This window comes from Gastrolobium bilobum, unplaced genomic scaffold (assembly GCF_033153095.1).
Source record: "Gastrolobium bilobum isolate Gb01-03AN ecotype WA unplaced genomic scaffold, APGP_CSIRO_Gbil_v1 utg9022, whole genome shotgun sequence".
Classification (NCBI taxonomy): domain Eukaryota; kingdom Viridiplantae; phylum Streptophyta; class Magnoliopsida; order Fabales; family Fabaceae; genus Gastrolobium; species Gastrolobium bilobum.
In genome coordinates, this window is record NW_026898518.1 from 13,901 (window position 1) to 27,523 (window position 13,623).

The following is a 13,623-nucleotide window of genomic DNA, read 5'->3' on the forward strand; positions in this document are numbered from 1 at the left end:
GGCCCTCTTGGATGCTGAGAAAAACCTTTGCAAGAACTTGGTTTACAAATCATCCCAAGTTGTTATACTTCCTTGTGGCAATGATTGCAGCCATCTCCTTGCATCATCCGTCAGTGAATGAGTGAATAGTCTCAACAGAATTGCATCTCTTGTGACACCATTTATCTTCACAGTATCACTCAACAATAGGAAGTTCTCTATGTGCAAGTAAGGGTCCTCTGCACTGGTTCCAGCAAACTGATCCTTCTGCACCAAATGTATCAAAGCAGGCTTCAATTCAAAGTTGTTGGGCTCCACTGTTGGGCGCACAACACTCCCAATTGGAGGAATCACTGCAGGAGTCATGTACTCTCCCAGTGTCCTCTGTGGTGGTGGTGGTCTGTGATTCTCTGCCATTATATCTTCCTGATTAACCGTACTTGATTCACCAATTTCTTGCAACTGTCTCCTTTGCCTGGCTGCCCTTTTGTGCTTCCTCAATGTCCTTTCTAATTCTGGATCATACAACAACAAATTTGGATCAAGTGTACCTCGCATATACCAGAATCAAAATTGACCAGAAACTTAACATAAACTAAAATACTGAAAATAAAAGGATTCAATCTCAGAATTCTATAGTATCAGTTAGTGTTGAAAAACAAATTCCCCGGCAATGGCGCCAAAAACTTGTTGGACGTTTAGCAAGTGCACTAATCGTACAAGTAATAAAATGATGAGTAAAGATCGTTCCCACGAGAAATTGTGTTCAAACACCAATATACCATAGAAAACTAATTTGAATCAAATAAGAGTTTGTAAAAATCATGAATAATTTGTCACCAGAAAATTGATTTTAAGTAAATTGACACAAAGTAAATATGGATTAGGAATTAATAAAAACAACAAGTAGTCAGAAAACAACTTTCCTCCATGATAACCCATATAAAAATTGATCATATGATGAATTCCTTTCCATGTGATGTTAATCAACCTTTTACTTATCATCAAGATGTAATCCCTTACTACCCTGATAGATACATTAATCAGAAACCCCAATCCCTTGGTGATCTCTTTCTTAATACATGCATGAAATACTAAGGTTTTAAGATTACATCATAATTCTAGCATCAATCCCTTGAGTACTAGAATTCTGATGTTGAGATTATCAAATACAGAAGTCATATAAACATCCCTGTTCTATACTACTTCTTTGATAGAAATAATTAACTCAGAAAATCTCAAATCAACACATGAAAAATACTTCATCATATTAATCAAATCAACATAATATTATCATGGAGTTCCATTGCATTCAGACTACAAAGACTCTACTCAGACATGACTAAGGAATAAATAAGAGAAGAAGAAACAAACTTCATTTCCATGTTGAAAGTCTTCAATCTCCAAACTATTACAAGGAAATCCTAATACAAAAACTAAGAGAATTTAGAGAGAAGTCAGACTAAGTTTAAGAGAGAGAGAGAGTTCAGATCCCCCAGATTCTGATCTAAGTGTCAAGGCTTTGCCTTATATAGTGTTACAATTAAAAACAGAAAATTGATGTGGGCGCTAAAACGTCCATAAGTGGCCGTTTTAGGGTCCATGCTTTACGTATGCTCAACTGCTTTTAACTGATTTCAATGCTAAAACGTTAAGGAATGACCGTTTTAGCGTCCAAACTTGGTGAATGCTCAACTAACTTTAACTGACTCCAACGCTAAAACGTTTGATGTGGACGTTTTAGCGGTGAAGACCAGAATCTTTTTCCATTTTAGGGCGCTAAAACGCATATTGCAGGCCGTTTTAGCGCCCAAGAACAGCAATTTTCCATCTTCTTAGTGTAGCAGCGTGCTAAAACGCTCTGTGTGGATGTTTTAGCGCTCATCAGCAGCAAGTTTTGACCTCTTCCTGTAACAGGACGCTAAAACCCTCAGTGTGGACGTTTTAGCGCTCAACACCAGCAAGTTTTGGCCTCTTCCTGTAACAGGGCGCTAAAACGCTCAGTGTGGACGTTTTAGCGCTCAACACTTAGGCAATTTTTCTCCTCTTGAGCTCCAGAATCTTCTTCCTTCTCCAGTTGTCTTTCAAGCTTGCTTTTCCTACAAGAATCATACAAATTTCCAATAAAGCTCTTGAACTTGTAATTGAGGACATCTTAGGACATTAACCTTGTTTTTCATCATTTAATCACATAATTTGATCCTAATTCCTGCTAAAAACCATGATGAACTAAGGGATCATCAAGGACCTGTTGTTAGAGGAAGACAAAAGTAAGGATGAGATGAGTGGGGAATTTTATCAGGAGGAACCAGTAGTTGAAGAGCTTGAAAAGAAGGTGGATGACATTCCTAAGGGAGCACCTAAGGTGGACCTGATAGAACTACCTTCTAATCTGAAGTATGTGTTCCTTGGGGATGATCAAACATACCCAGCCATTATAAATGCATTCTTGTCTGAAGGGGAGGAAGTGAAGTTGGTTGAGGTACTCAAGAAGAACAAGACAGCCATGGGCTGGTCATTTTCAGATCTTAAGGGTATCAACCCTTCCTTCTGCACTCACAAGATATTGATGGAGGAAGAAGTCAAACCAGTAAGGCAACCACAAAGAAGACTTAATCCCACTCTGAAGGAGGTAGTAAGGAAAGAGGTGGTGAAGTTGCTTGATGCTGGGATGATTTATCCTATTTCAGATAGTGCATGGGTGAGTCCAGTTCAGACAGTGCCCAAGAAAGGAGGGATGACTGTGGTTAGGAATGAGAATAATGAATTGATCCCTACAAGAACAATCACTGGCTGGAGGATGTGTGTTGACTACATGAGACTCAATAAAGCAACCAGGAAGGACCATTTCCCTATTCCATTCCTGGACCAGATGCTGGAAAGATTAGCAGGACATGTTTTCTACTGTTTTCTGGATGGATACACGGGCTACAACTAGATAGTTGTGGCTCCGGAAGATCAAGTGAAGACTGCATTCACTTGTCCCTATGGAACCTTTGCATACCGGAGGATGCCTTTTGGCCTATGCAATGCACCAACAACTTTTTAAAGGTGCATGCTTTCCATATTCTCTGACATGGTAGAAAGGCGCATTGAGATTTTCATGGATGATTTTTCTGTGTTTGGTCCTACTTTTGATGCATGTTTAGAAAACTTGGACAATGTTTTGAAATGATGCCAAGATTGCAATCTTGTGGTAAATTGGGAGAAATGTCACTTCATGGTGACAAAGGGTATTGTTTTGGGACACAATGTGTCCAACAGAGGGATTGAAGTAGATAAGGCCAAGATCTCTGTTATTGAGAAACTACCCCCTCCCATAAATGTTAAAGGTGTGAGGAGTTTTCTAGGACATGCTGGTTTTTACCGTCGTTTTATTAAAGATTTTTCAAAAATTGCAAAACCATTGTGCAAGCTGTTAGGAAAAGATCAAGAATTTCTGTTTACTGATGACTGCTTGCATGCATTTAATGTGTTGAAAGACAAGTTGATCACTGCACCTATAATCATGGCACCTGATTTTTCATTACCATTTGAACTTATGTGTGATGCCAGTGATTATGTTGTGGGGGTAGTCTTAGGCCAAAGGAAGGATAAACTGTTGCATGTCATTTACTATGCCAGTAAGATTCTTAATGAAGCACAAAAGAATTATGCTACTACAGAGAAGGAGTTATTGGCAATAGTGTATGCATTTGACAAGTTTAGGTTATATCTGCTAAGGTCCAAGGTTATTGTTTACACTGACCATGCAGCTTTGAAGTATTTGTTAACAAAGCAGGATGCTAAGCCCAGGTTACTCCGATGGATGTTACTTCTGCAAGAGTTTGAAGTAGAGATCAAAGACAAAAAGGGAGTGGAGAACTTGGTGGCTGATCACTTATCCAGGATCACAAAGACACATTTACAAGAGGGTCAAGAGGTGGTTATCAAGAAAGAGTTCCCTGATGAGCAAATACTGGCCATAAGCACTGTTTCCCAGTTGGTGCATGATCAAGTCTTGTCTGTTGACACCCCACCATGGTTTGCTGATTTTGCTAACTACAGAGCTGCTGGAGCCATGCCAAAGGATTTCACTTACCAGCAGCGGAAGAAATTTCTGCATGATGTGAGGAGATACATCTGGGATGAACCATACCTCTTCTATAGATGTTCAGATGGAGTAATCAGAAGATGCATTCCAGAAGAGGAGCAAAAGAGTGTCTTATGGCACTGTCATGGTTCAGCCTATGGTGGCCACTTTGCAGGTGAGAGAACAGCAGCCAAGGTTTTGATGAGTGGCTTTTACTGGCCCACATTGTACAAGGATGCCAGAAAGTATGTGGAAGCATGTGACAACTGCCAGAGAACTGGGAACATCTCCAGGAGACATGAGATGCCTTTGAATAATATACTGGAGGTGGAGATCTTTGATGTCTGGGGTATGGATTTCATGGGACCTTTTCCCTCTTCCTACTCTAACAAGTATATCCTGGTGGCAGTTGATTATGTGTCGAAGTGGGTTGAAGCCATAGCCACACAAACAAATGATGCTCGGGTTGTGATAGCATTCCTAAAGAAGAACATATTTGTGAGATTTGGAGTTCCAAGAGCCATAATAAGTGATGGGGGAACCCATTTTGATAACAGGTTTGTTGAAGCTGTTCTTGCCAAGTATGGAGTGAGGCACAAAATAAGTACTCCGTACCACCCTCAGACTTGTGGTCAGGTTGAGATTTCCAACAGGGAACTTAAAAGAATATTGGAGAAAACTGTTGGGAATGCTAGGACTCAATGGTCCAAGAAACTTGATGACACCTTGTGGGCATATAGGACAGCATTCAAGACTCCTATTGGAATGTCTCCATTTCAGTTGTTGTTTGGGAAAGCATGTCATTTTCCTGTTGAATTGGAGCATAGAGCATTATGGGCTGTCAAGTTCTTAAACTTTGACTCCAAGGCAGCAGGTGAGAAAAGACTACTGCAATTGGATGAACTGGATGAATTCCGTCTGTCTGCTTATGAGAGTGCCATCCTATACAAGGAGAAGACCAAGTTATGGCATGATAGGAAGATCACACCCAGGGATTTTAAGGTGGGAGATCAGGGGCTGTTATTCAACTCCAGGTTGAAATTGTTTCCAGGGAAGCTGAAGTCCAGATGGTCTGGACCATTTGTAGTTAAGAGCATGAAGCCTTATGGAGCGGTGGAGATTTGTGCTTGGGATTCTGACCAGAGTTTTACTGTAAATGGTCAGAGATTGAAACTTTACATAGGATGTGCTGTGGACAGGCAACTGATTTCAGTTTCCTTGTTGGAGATAAGCTAGATCTTACCCGTCAGGCTCGCGACATTAAACATGCGCTGAGTGGGAGGCAACCCACTGTATCAGGTATGTAACATTAATGTTAATACCATGTATAAAAAAAAAAAGAAGAGAAGAGGGCAAAGTTTTGAAAAGTTTCAAATTTTTTTTTTTTTTTACAAGTGTTGGGCGCTAAAACTTCCATTCTGGACGTTTTAGCTTCCTAAGAGTTGCATCACAATGAAACTCTCTGGCCATGAGCATTAAAACATTCATACTGATCGTTTTAGCGTTCACCCAATGCATCAGTTGCAAGCACTCTAGCCCAGAGCGCTAAAACGTCCCTGGTGACCGTTTTAGCGCGGTGCTGCACACAACGTGTGCACACTTTTCTGGTCCTGGGCGCTAAAACGTTTGGTTTCAACGTTTTAGCGCCCTGTCAATTATTTGAAATACACAGGTTTTCCCTCACTTCTGTCACACTAACCCTTTTGTCTCTATTTTTTCACTCACTCTCTCTCTTGCACCCTTGAACTCTTCCATCTTTCTTCATCACATTTCCTCAGATTTCCTCATATTCCATCTAGGTATGCATCAATATCTTCTTCCTCTCCATCATTTGTATTATTTTTGTTTTTTCTTTCATATTATTTGGAGTTTCCATACTTGATTCATGAACTATGTTGGTAATTTAATGATTATCTTTGTAAATATATGTTCATGCATGTGTGACGATGCTGTTTTCCATTTTTTTTTGGATGAGGGGTATCCCCAATCGGTTTACACAATCTGCCATATGCACACACACACACAAGGTGTTCGACATAATGCCTGACCTAGAAAAGCCAGGACGCTAAAACGCTGGTCACCCAACGTTTTAGCGCTTGGCCAGTTTAAAACATGCATAAGGCCAGGACGCTAAAACGTTCAGTGTGACCGTTTTAGCGCCCAGGCCCTGCTGCATACATGCTTTTGATTGCTGAGTTTAGCATTGTGGAGGTGTTTACTCACATGATTTTGGATCCAATTCCATCACTACTTCAATTCTAAATCTGGGAATTGGATCCCCTACTTTTCCATGCTATACTAACTTATCTCTTTTGATTTTTCAGGATCATGTCTACACCTCCACCTAAGAAGACCGGAAAGAAGAGGTCTAGGGTGTCTCAGGCATCTGAGCCTACACCACCTCCACCTACATATGATGCCCATTTCTGGAATAGTGCGGAGCATGAGGCCCATTACACTGCCAAGACCTCTTCCAGGCCATTTGTCCGGGAAAGGAAGTTTGTCCTGGACAAGGATGAGTACCCAGAGTTCCAGTCGTAGCTGCAAACTAGGGAATGGGTGACCTTTGGTGATATCCTAGTCGACAGCATCCCGGCCATAGCACGGGAATTCTATGCCAATGCCTACAATGGTGATGAGGGTAGTAAGAGGACTTTTGTTAGTTGGGTGAGAGGCAAGAGAGTCAAATATGATGCCCACACTATTCAAAAGCTTCTGAAGATCCGGCATTGTGATTACCTTCACAACCAATGCTACCAGTTCAAGAGAAATTGGCAGAAAATTGACATTCCACCCAAGAGACAGGACCCTGTGTTTGAGAGTTGGACCAAATGGGAGACGACCAAGGATAAGGTGAATCCTAAATTTCTTTGGTTGAGGCAGCTGAATGGGGAAGCTAGAGTCTGGTTCCATTTTGTAGTCTTAAATATTATGCCCTCCTCCAACCAAGCGGAGGTAATTCTGATGAGAGCTGTCTTGATTCACACTATTATGACTAAAGGGAAAGTGGAGCTTCCCATCCTTTCTCAAGACAGCATATATGATATGGCCCACTATGATAGCAGTTCACATGCTTTTGGTCACTGTTCTCTGATCCAGCTTCTGTGCCAAAAAGCTGGTGTGGATGTTACTGATAATGGGGTGCCAGTCAAATTGCACCCTACCATTGATGCTAAGTTGATCAGGGGACAATTGAAGATTGGGGGAGAAGGACCCACAGGGCTGACACCTGGCAGGAAACCCATGGCTGAGGAGGATTCTGAGATTGAACAAAGGATAAGATCAGGGGAGCAATGGCTGATCAACAATGACATTCGTTTGGGGCATTTATGTAACATCCCAACAGCTGGCAAGGGCAGGGAGTGATCGCCGGTGCGAAAGGGCACGGACAATGAGCGGCTCATGCCAAATCTTGCAGCTTGGGGGTTCATGAATGAATCGAATCAACACTCGAAAGAGAGGGATTCCAGAGACTGTGCTGGTATGGGACGGTACAGTTAGGAATGACTTATAAGAATTAATTGGTACTACCTATACTAACAAGATGCATCTGCTTTTCGGTAGCCCGGATCGGAAGAACTCCACAGTTAAGCGTGCTTGACTTGGAGCAATTCTGGGATGGGTGACCTCCTGGGAAGTTTTCCCGGGAAGTGTGCAAGTGAGGACAAAGCACGCTGAAAAGTCTCGTGTTAGTGTGTGGGGACAGTCGTTGATCCTTGCAAGTTGCCGGGCGTTACAAGTGGTATCAGAGCAGGGCCTCTCTTCCAGTACGGTGTGGTTCGAGGACGAACCAGGCGGAAGCTGGTGGGCATGTAACATCCCAAGAGCTGGCAAGGGCAGGGAGTGATCGCCGGTGCGAAAGGGCACGGACAATGAGCGGCTCATGCCAAATCTTGCAGCTTGGGGGTTCATGAATGAATCGAATCAACACTCGAAAGAGGGATTCCAGAGACTGTGCTGGTATGGGACGGTACAGTTAGAAATGACTTATAAGAATTAATTGGTACTACCTATACTAACAAGATGCATCTGCTTTTCGGTAGCCCGGATCGGAAGAACTCCACAGTTAAGCGTGCTTGACTTGGAGCAATTCTGGGATGGGTGACCTCCTGGGAAGTTTTCCCGGGAAGTGTGCAAGTGAGGACAAAGCACGCTGAAAAGTCTCGTGTTAGTGTGTGGGGACAGTCGTTGATCCTTGCAAGTTGCCGGGCGTTACAATTTACGCTGCCGTCTAAGGTTTATGCAGACGAGTCAGCACTCATTTCAGACTCACATGATTAAGATGCTGACAGATCTCTGTGAGGCCCAGGGTTTAGAGATAGCTGCGTTCCAGCCACTTGTTTACCCTCATTCAGAGGAGGAGGATGCCTTTGAGGCAGTTGTCCGCACCCATTATGATGATCATGCTGATGAGGGAGAGCCTGCTGATGCTGCTGCTTCTGCCCAGACTGCTGTTGATGCCACTGCTACTGATGCTACTGCTGCTGATGATCTGATTGCTGGTGATGCTTCCGCTATGGATGAAGACCAGGCCGCGGATGATGAGTACAACCCATTGCCTGCTACTGATCCAGGATCAGATCTTCTCTTCACTGATGAGGAGGAGTCAGAGACTGACTAGTCTCCTGATGTTTTTTACATTTTTTGATATATAATTTTATTGTGGTTTACTTTAGCTACATTTTGTTATTGGTTTTATTTTGTACATTGGTTAAGAACATTGAGATTCACTGTTTTGATTGATACACATTGCGATAGTATTGATGCTATTGAATGATATATGATTGTGTTTCAGTGATCCACTGCTGTTTAGATTTAAATTAGTTGCTAGGGACAACAACGTTTAAATCTGGGAATTGGGGTGTGATTGAATGGCATGCGAACTTCATGGAGATGTCACACGAGTGGATGAGCCAAAACATGGAAACATCTCAATCTCTTTTCTTTAGTTTTTCTTTGTGAATAAATTTTTAGTGTAGTTTAGATGTTATTTTATTTCTGAAATTGGATTTCAATTTTTTTTATATGAAATTCCATGAGGATTTGAATGATCAGAATTTTAGATGATTGATCAAATTAAGGATACAATCTTATGCCTTGCATGTTGAGAAAAGAAATGATTCCATGACTCATTCAATGTGTAAGAGTAGAGAGATTAGTTTTGATGCATAAAGAGAAAGTCAAGCATGCACTCTGAACTGTGAGGAAATTGAGCCTATACAGAAAAAATTTTGTTCAGAGAGCACTTCATTGCATGAGTAACTCTAGAACTTGCCTTGTTTCTTGCTTGAAATGGTTGATGATGTGTAGGGTAGAGGCATTTCCTTCTTGAACCAGAAAGTCAAATGGCCAACCTTTAAGTTCTCATTGCATGAAACACTTGAGCCTAGCCTTTTGTCTATCAAGCCAAGAACCACATTTATTCCAATCCTTAAGATTAAAAGTTTCAGATAAGTGATAAGGGATGGAGTGTTCTGTGGGGAGGAAAGTGTTTTTGCAATAAGTGAATGCAAGGTGTTGGAAACATGAGAAAGAAAGAAGGAAAAGAAAGAAAAGTTTGTGAAACACAAAGTGTTTGGAAGAGACAGAGGGAAGTATTAAAGACACAAAGTGTCTGAAAGAAAAAGAAAGAAAAAGAACATTTTTTGTTAAAGACACAAAGTGTCAGAAAGAAAAGGAGGAAGAAATGTTCAAAGAAAAGAATAAGGAATGAAAAGGAAGAAAGTTGAGGGAATTAGGAAGAAATTGATTCATTACTGCGAATTCCCTCTTATCTGAATCTGATTCATTTGATCTGAACTTCCCCTTTCACAGAAATCCTTACCTCTAGTCAAGCCACACACCAAGCCTCATTGTTAATCATACCAAAACCTTTTTGATCTACCTTATGGATCATTGTTACTATGAATAGTGAGAAGATGGGCAAGCTTATGGCAGTTTGAGTGTAGTGAAGAATGAGTACTAAGTACATCCTTAAACACTAGTGTGCAAGAGTGTTAAAATTCTCAAATTTTTTGAGAAGATCCTAGTGAGGGGGTGTTGTTGTTTGGAAAGCCTCTATATATCATCTTTACTCATCTGTTGAAAAGCCACATATGATGTTGGGCAAGTCATAAGGAATAAGAGATTGCATAGTTGTAAGTTGTATCAATGTGATCTTTTGTTAATTAAAGTCCATCCTCATGAGTTTCATCTGTAAAGAATCTTGAATCTTTTTCTGTTGCAAGTTCATTACTGAGGACAACAATGTCCAAATCTGGGAATTGTGATAAACCCCTAGTTCATCAGGTTTTTCAGCATGAATTTGTATTAATTTGTGTGATTAATTGGACGAAAAAGAGGTTAATGTCCTGGAAATCCCTCAAGTGTAAGTTCTGAAAGCTTTGTTGAAAATCTACACTGTCTTGTAGGGAAATGAAGCTCAAGGAGCAGCAGAGAGAAAAAGAAGATTCTGGAGAAAGGGAGAATGCTCAAGTGTTGAGCGCTAAAACGTCCACACAGACCGTTTTAGCGCACTGCTCCAATTTGAAGGCAAAAGTTGCTGGTGTCGAGCGCTAAAACGTCCAACACAGAACGTTTTAGCGCGCTGCTGCAAACTAAGGACGAAAGTTGCTGGTCTTGGGCGCTAAAACTCCCTGACCAAACGGTTTAGCGCCCTGCTGCTATAAAAAGACTCTGGTCTCAAACGCTAAAACGTCCAAGCCAAGTGTTTTAGCGTTGGAGTTAGTTGGAAGCAGTTGAGCATTCACCAGACATGGATGCTAAAACGTTCAACAACTCACATTTTAGCGCCCAAGTTAGTTGAAAGCAGTTGGACATCCGTCAAACATGGACGCTAAAACGCCCATCTAGAACGTTTCAGCGCCCATGTTAGTTTTCAGTTGTAATTTGTAACACTATAAAAGGCAAGGGCCTTCACATTTCTGAGGGGATCCATCACATCTCTCTCTCATATATCAGATCCTCTGATTTGACTTCTTTCTCTTACTTTCCAAATTCTTAGGAGTAGTGTTGTATTAGTTAGTGTTTCATATGTAATTGCACTTGAAGATTGAAGACTTACTATCATGACAATGGAGTTTGATCTTTCTTCTTCCTTTGTTTGTATTTCAATTATGTCTGAGTAGAGTCCTTTGTAGTCTGATTCAATGGAACTCAAGTTTGAATTTATGAATGGTTAATTAGATGTTTTGTTTATCTATTATGTGATTGTATGAAGTTGTCTTGATTAATTCTTCATGTTGATAAATAGTGTAGAACAGACATGTTTACATTGTTTCTCTATTTTTGACAACTTCATCATTAGTGTTCTAGTAGTCAAGACATTGATGCTAGGATTCTGATGTGGTCTTAAGACTTTAGTGATTAATGCATGTATTAAGAAAAGAATCACCAAGACATGGGGGTTTCTGATTAATGTATCTATCAGGGTACTAAGACATTACATCTTGAGATGATAAGAAAAAAGTTGATCAACATCACATAGTAGATAATTCATAATGGAAATTGGTTAATCCATAAATTCATGCTTGAGGGAAATTGACATCTGACTACTTGTTAAGTTATATTCACATCTTATTTGTTTATCTGTTCTTTAATTTTATGCAACTTCAATTTCGGGTGACAAGAAATCAATGCAATTCAGAATTTTTCAGTTGATTCAACTTAGTAACATTTGGTTAGTTAGTGCTTGACACAAATCCTCGATGGAGCGATCTTTACTCATCATTTTATTACTTGTTTGACTAGTGCACTTGCTAAATCACAACAGAGAGTCAGAGTCTATCTATGAATCCTGGGAGAGGTTCAAGACACTCTTGAGGAAATGTCCACAACATGGAATAGAAGTGTGGAATCAAGCAGCAATATTCCTCCAAGGGTTGACAACCAACACTAGGACATTGGTGAATGCCACAGCAGGTGGTTCATTGACAACCAAGACCCCTCAGGAAGCCCTTGAAATCTTTGAGTCCCTAGCATCTCAGGTGTTTGACAATGCTCCGGTGAATGACAGAAGAACTGGAATTATTAAATTGGATGGCTATGATGCTTCGTTAGCCAAGAATGATCAGATGCAGCAAGTGCAGAAACAACAACAACAATAACTAGATGCTCTCACCAAGCAGCTTTCTTCTCAGAAGGGTGCTTCTGTGGACACTGATTCTGTGTGTGCCATTTGTGGGAAAAGCCATGTTACTGATGATTGTGATTATGGAAGATCTGCTGGACAAATAGAAGTAAATGGAGTATGGTATGACCACAACAACCAGAGGAACCATAACAACCAGGGGAGAAATGTCTATGTTCCACCATGGAAGAATAAGAATCAACATCTAGGGTTCAGTTACAGTTCCAACCATCAGTTGAATCCTCCACTACATCCTCCTCCAACACACTCATCACAACAAAGTGATACTGCTGCATGGGAGAAAGGTTTTGCCCAGTTATCAAAGACTACTCAAGATTACATTCAGGGGTCAAATTCCTTCAGGGAAGAGACTTCTGCTTTCACGCAAGAGACCAAGACAACATTCAGAAACCAGGAAGCATCCATCCAGAATTTAGAAACACAGATTGGTCAGTTGTCTAGACAGATAGCTGAGAGGCCACAAGGAAAGTTCCCTAGTGATACTATGGTGAATCCAAAGGAGCACTGCAAGTCCATTATTCCAATAAGTGGGCTTGCGCTTCAACCGGTGAACAAGAAAGTGGATGAGAAGAAAGTGGGAGAAAAAAAAGTGAGGTGGAAGTTGTTGTTGAGGATGTTGTGGTTGAAAATGATAGAGAAGAGGAAGTTGAGGAAAAGAAGAAAGAAGAAGAGGTAGTAGTTGAAAAGAATTCTTCACCCCAGAAGTTGATGAAGTGAGAGAAGAAAAAGATGGCTGACAAGCAGGACCAGCCAATCAACCCATCTCCATATGCTAAAGTGCCTTACCTCAACGTTTGCAAGGTTTCTGGATATTTTTAAGAAGTTGCATATTAACATTCCATTTGCTGAGGCCTTGGAGAACATGCCTCACTATGTCAAATTCATGAAGGATCTTCTGTCTAAGAAGAGGAAATTGAAGGATGGTGAGATAGTGGCCTTAACAGAAGAGTGTAGTCCCCTGATCCAACAGAAGCTCCCTCCAAAGTTGAAAGACCCAGGAAGTTTCAGCATCCCTATTGCCATTGGAGATGTGGAAGTAGGGAAGACACTCTGTGATTTGGGGGCCAGCATTAACTTGATGCCATTGACTGTATGTAGAGCTTTGGGAATCAACACATTGAAGGACACAAATCTTATTCTGCATCTTGCAGATAGATCCATCAAGAGACAGGAAGGTGTGGTAGAAGATGTTCTGATTAAGGTGGATAAATTCATTTTTCCAGTGGACTTTGTGATACTAGATATGGAAGAAGAAGATATTGAAAGCCCTTTACTTTTAGGGAGGCCATTCTTAGAAACTTCTAGATCCCTAATTGATGTAGAACAAAGGAATCTAATGCTAAGGGTGAATAAAGAGACAGTTACAATTGATGTGTTTGAAGCCATTAAACATCCTGTTGATGTGGAGGATTGTATTAGTTAG

The 13,623-nt window shown here is 40.9% G+C and overlaps 1 protein-coding gene across 1 annotated transcript; it reads left to right on the top strand.

Moving 5' to 3' along the window:
• The first annotated feature begins 10,805 nt into the window (after positions 1 to 10,805).
• LOC133317012 (uncharacterized) lies at positions 10,806 to 13,623 on the top strand. The gene is made up of 4 exons (XM_061518805.1): positions 10,806 to 10,819; positions 11,823 to 12,132; positions 12,178 to 12,872; positions 13,002 to 13,623. The coding sequence occupies exons 1-4, from the start codon at positions 10,806 to 10,808 to the stop codon at positions 13,621 to 13,623; spliced, it is 1,641 nt and encodes a 546-aa protein (XP_061374789.1).

What these genes read in the sequence shown, in the direction of transcription:
- LOC133317012 (XM_061518805.1), top strand. An exon ending in AGAATGATCAGATGCAGCAA is followed by an intron (nt 12,133 to 12,177) that starts GTGCAGAAACAA and finishes CTCACCAAGCAG; the next exon opens with CTTTCTTCTCAGAAGGGTGC. An exon ending in AAAAGAAGAAAGAAGAAGAG is followed by an intron (nt 12,873 to 13,001) that starts GTAGTAGTTGAA and finishes AACGTTTGCAAG; the next exon opens with GTTTCTGGATATTTTTAAGA.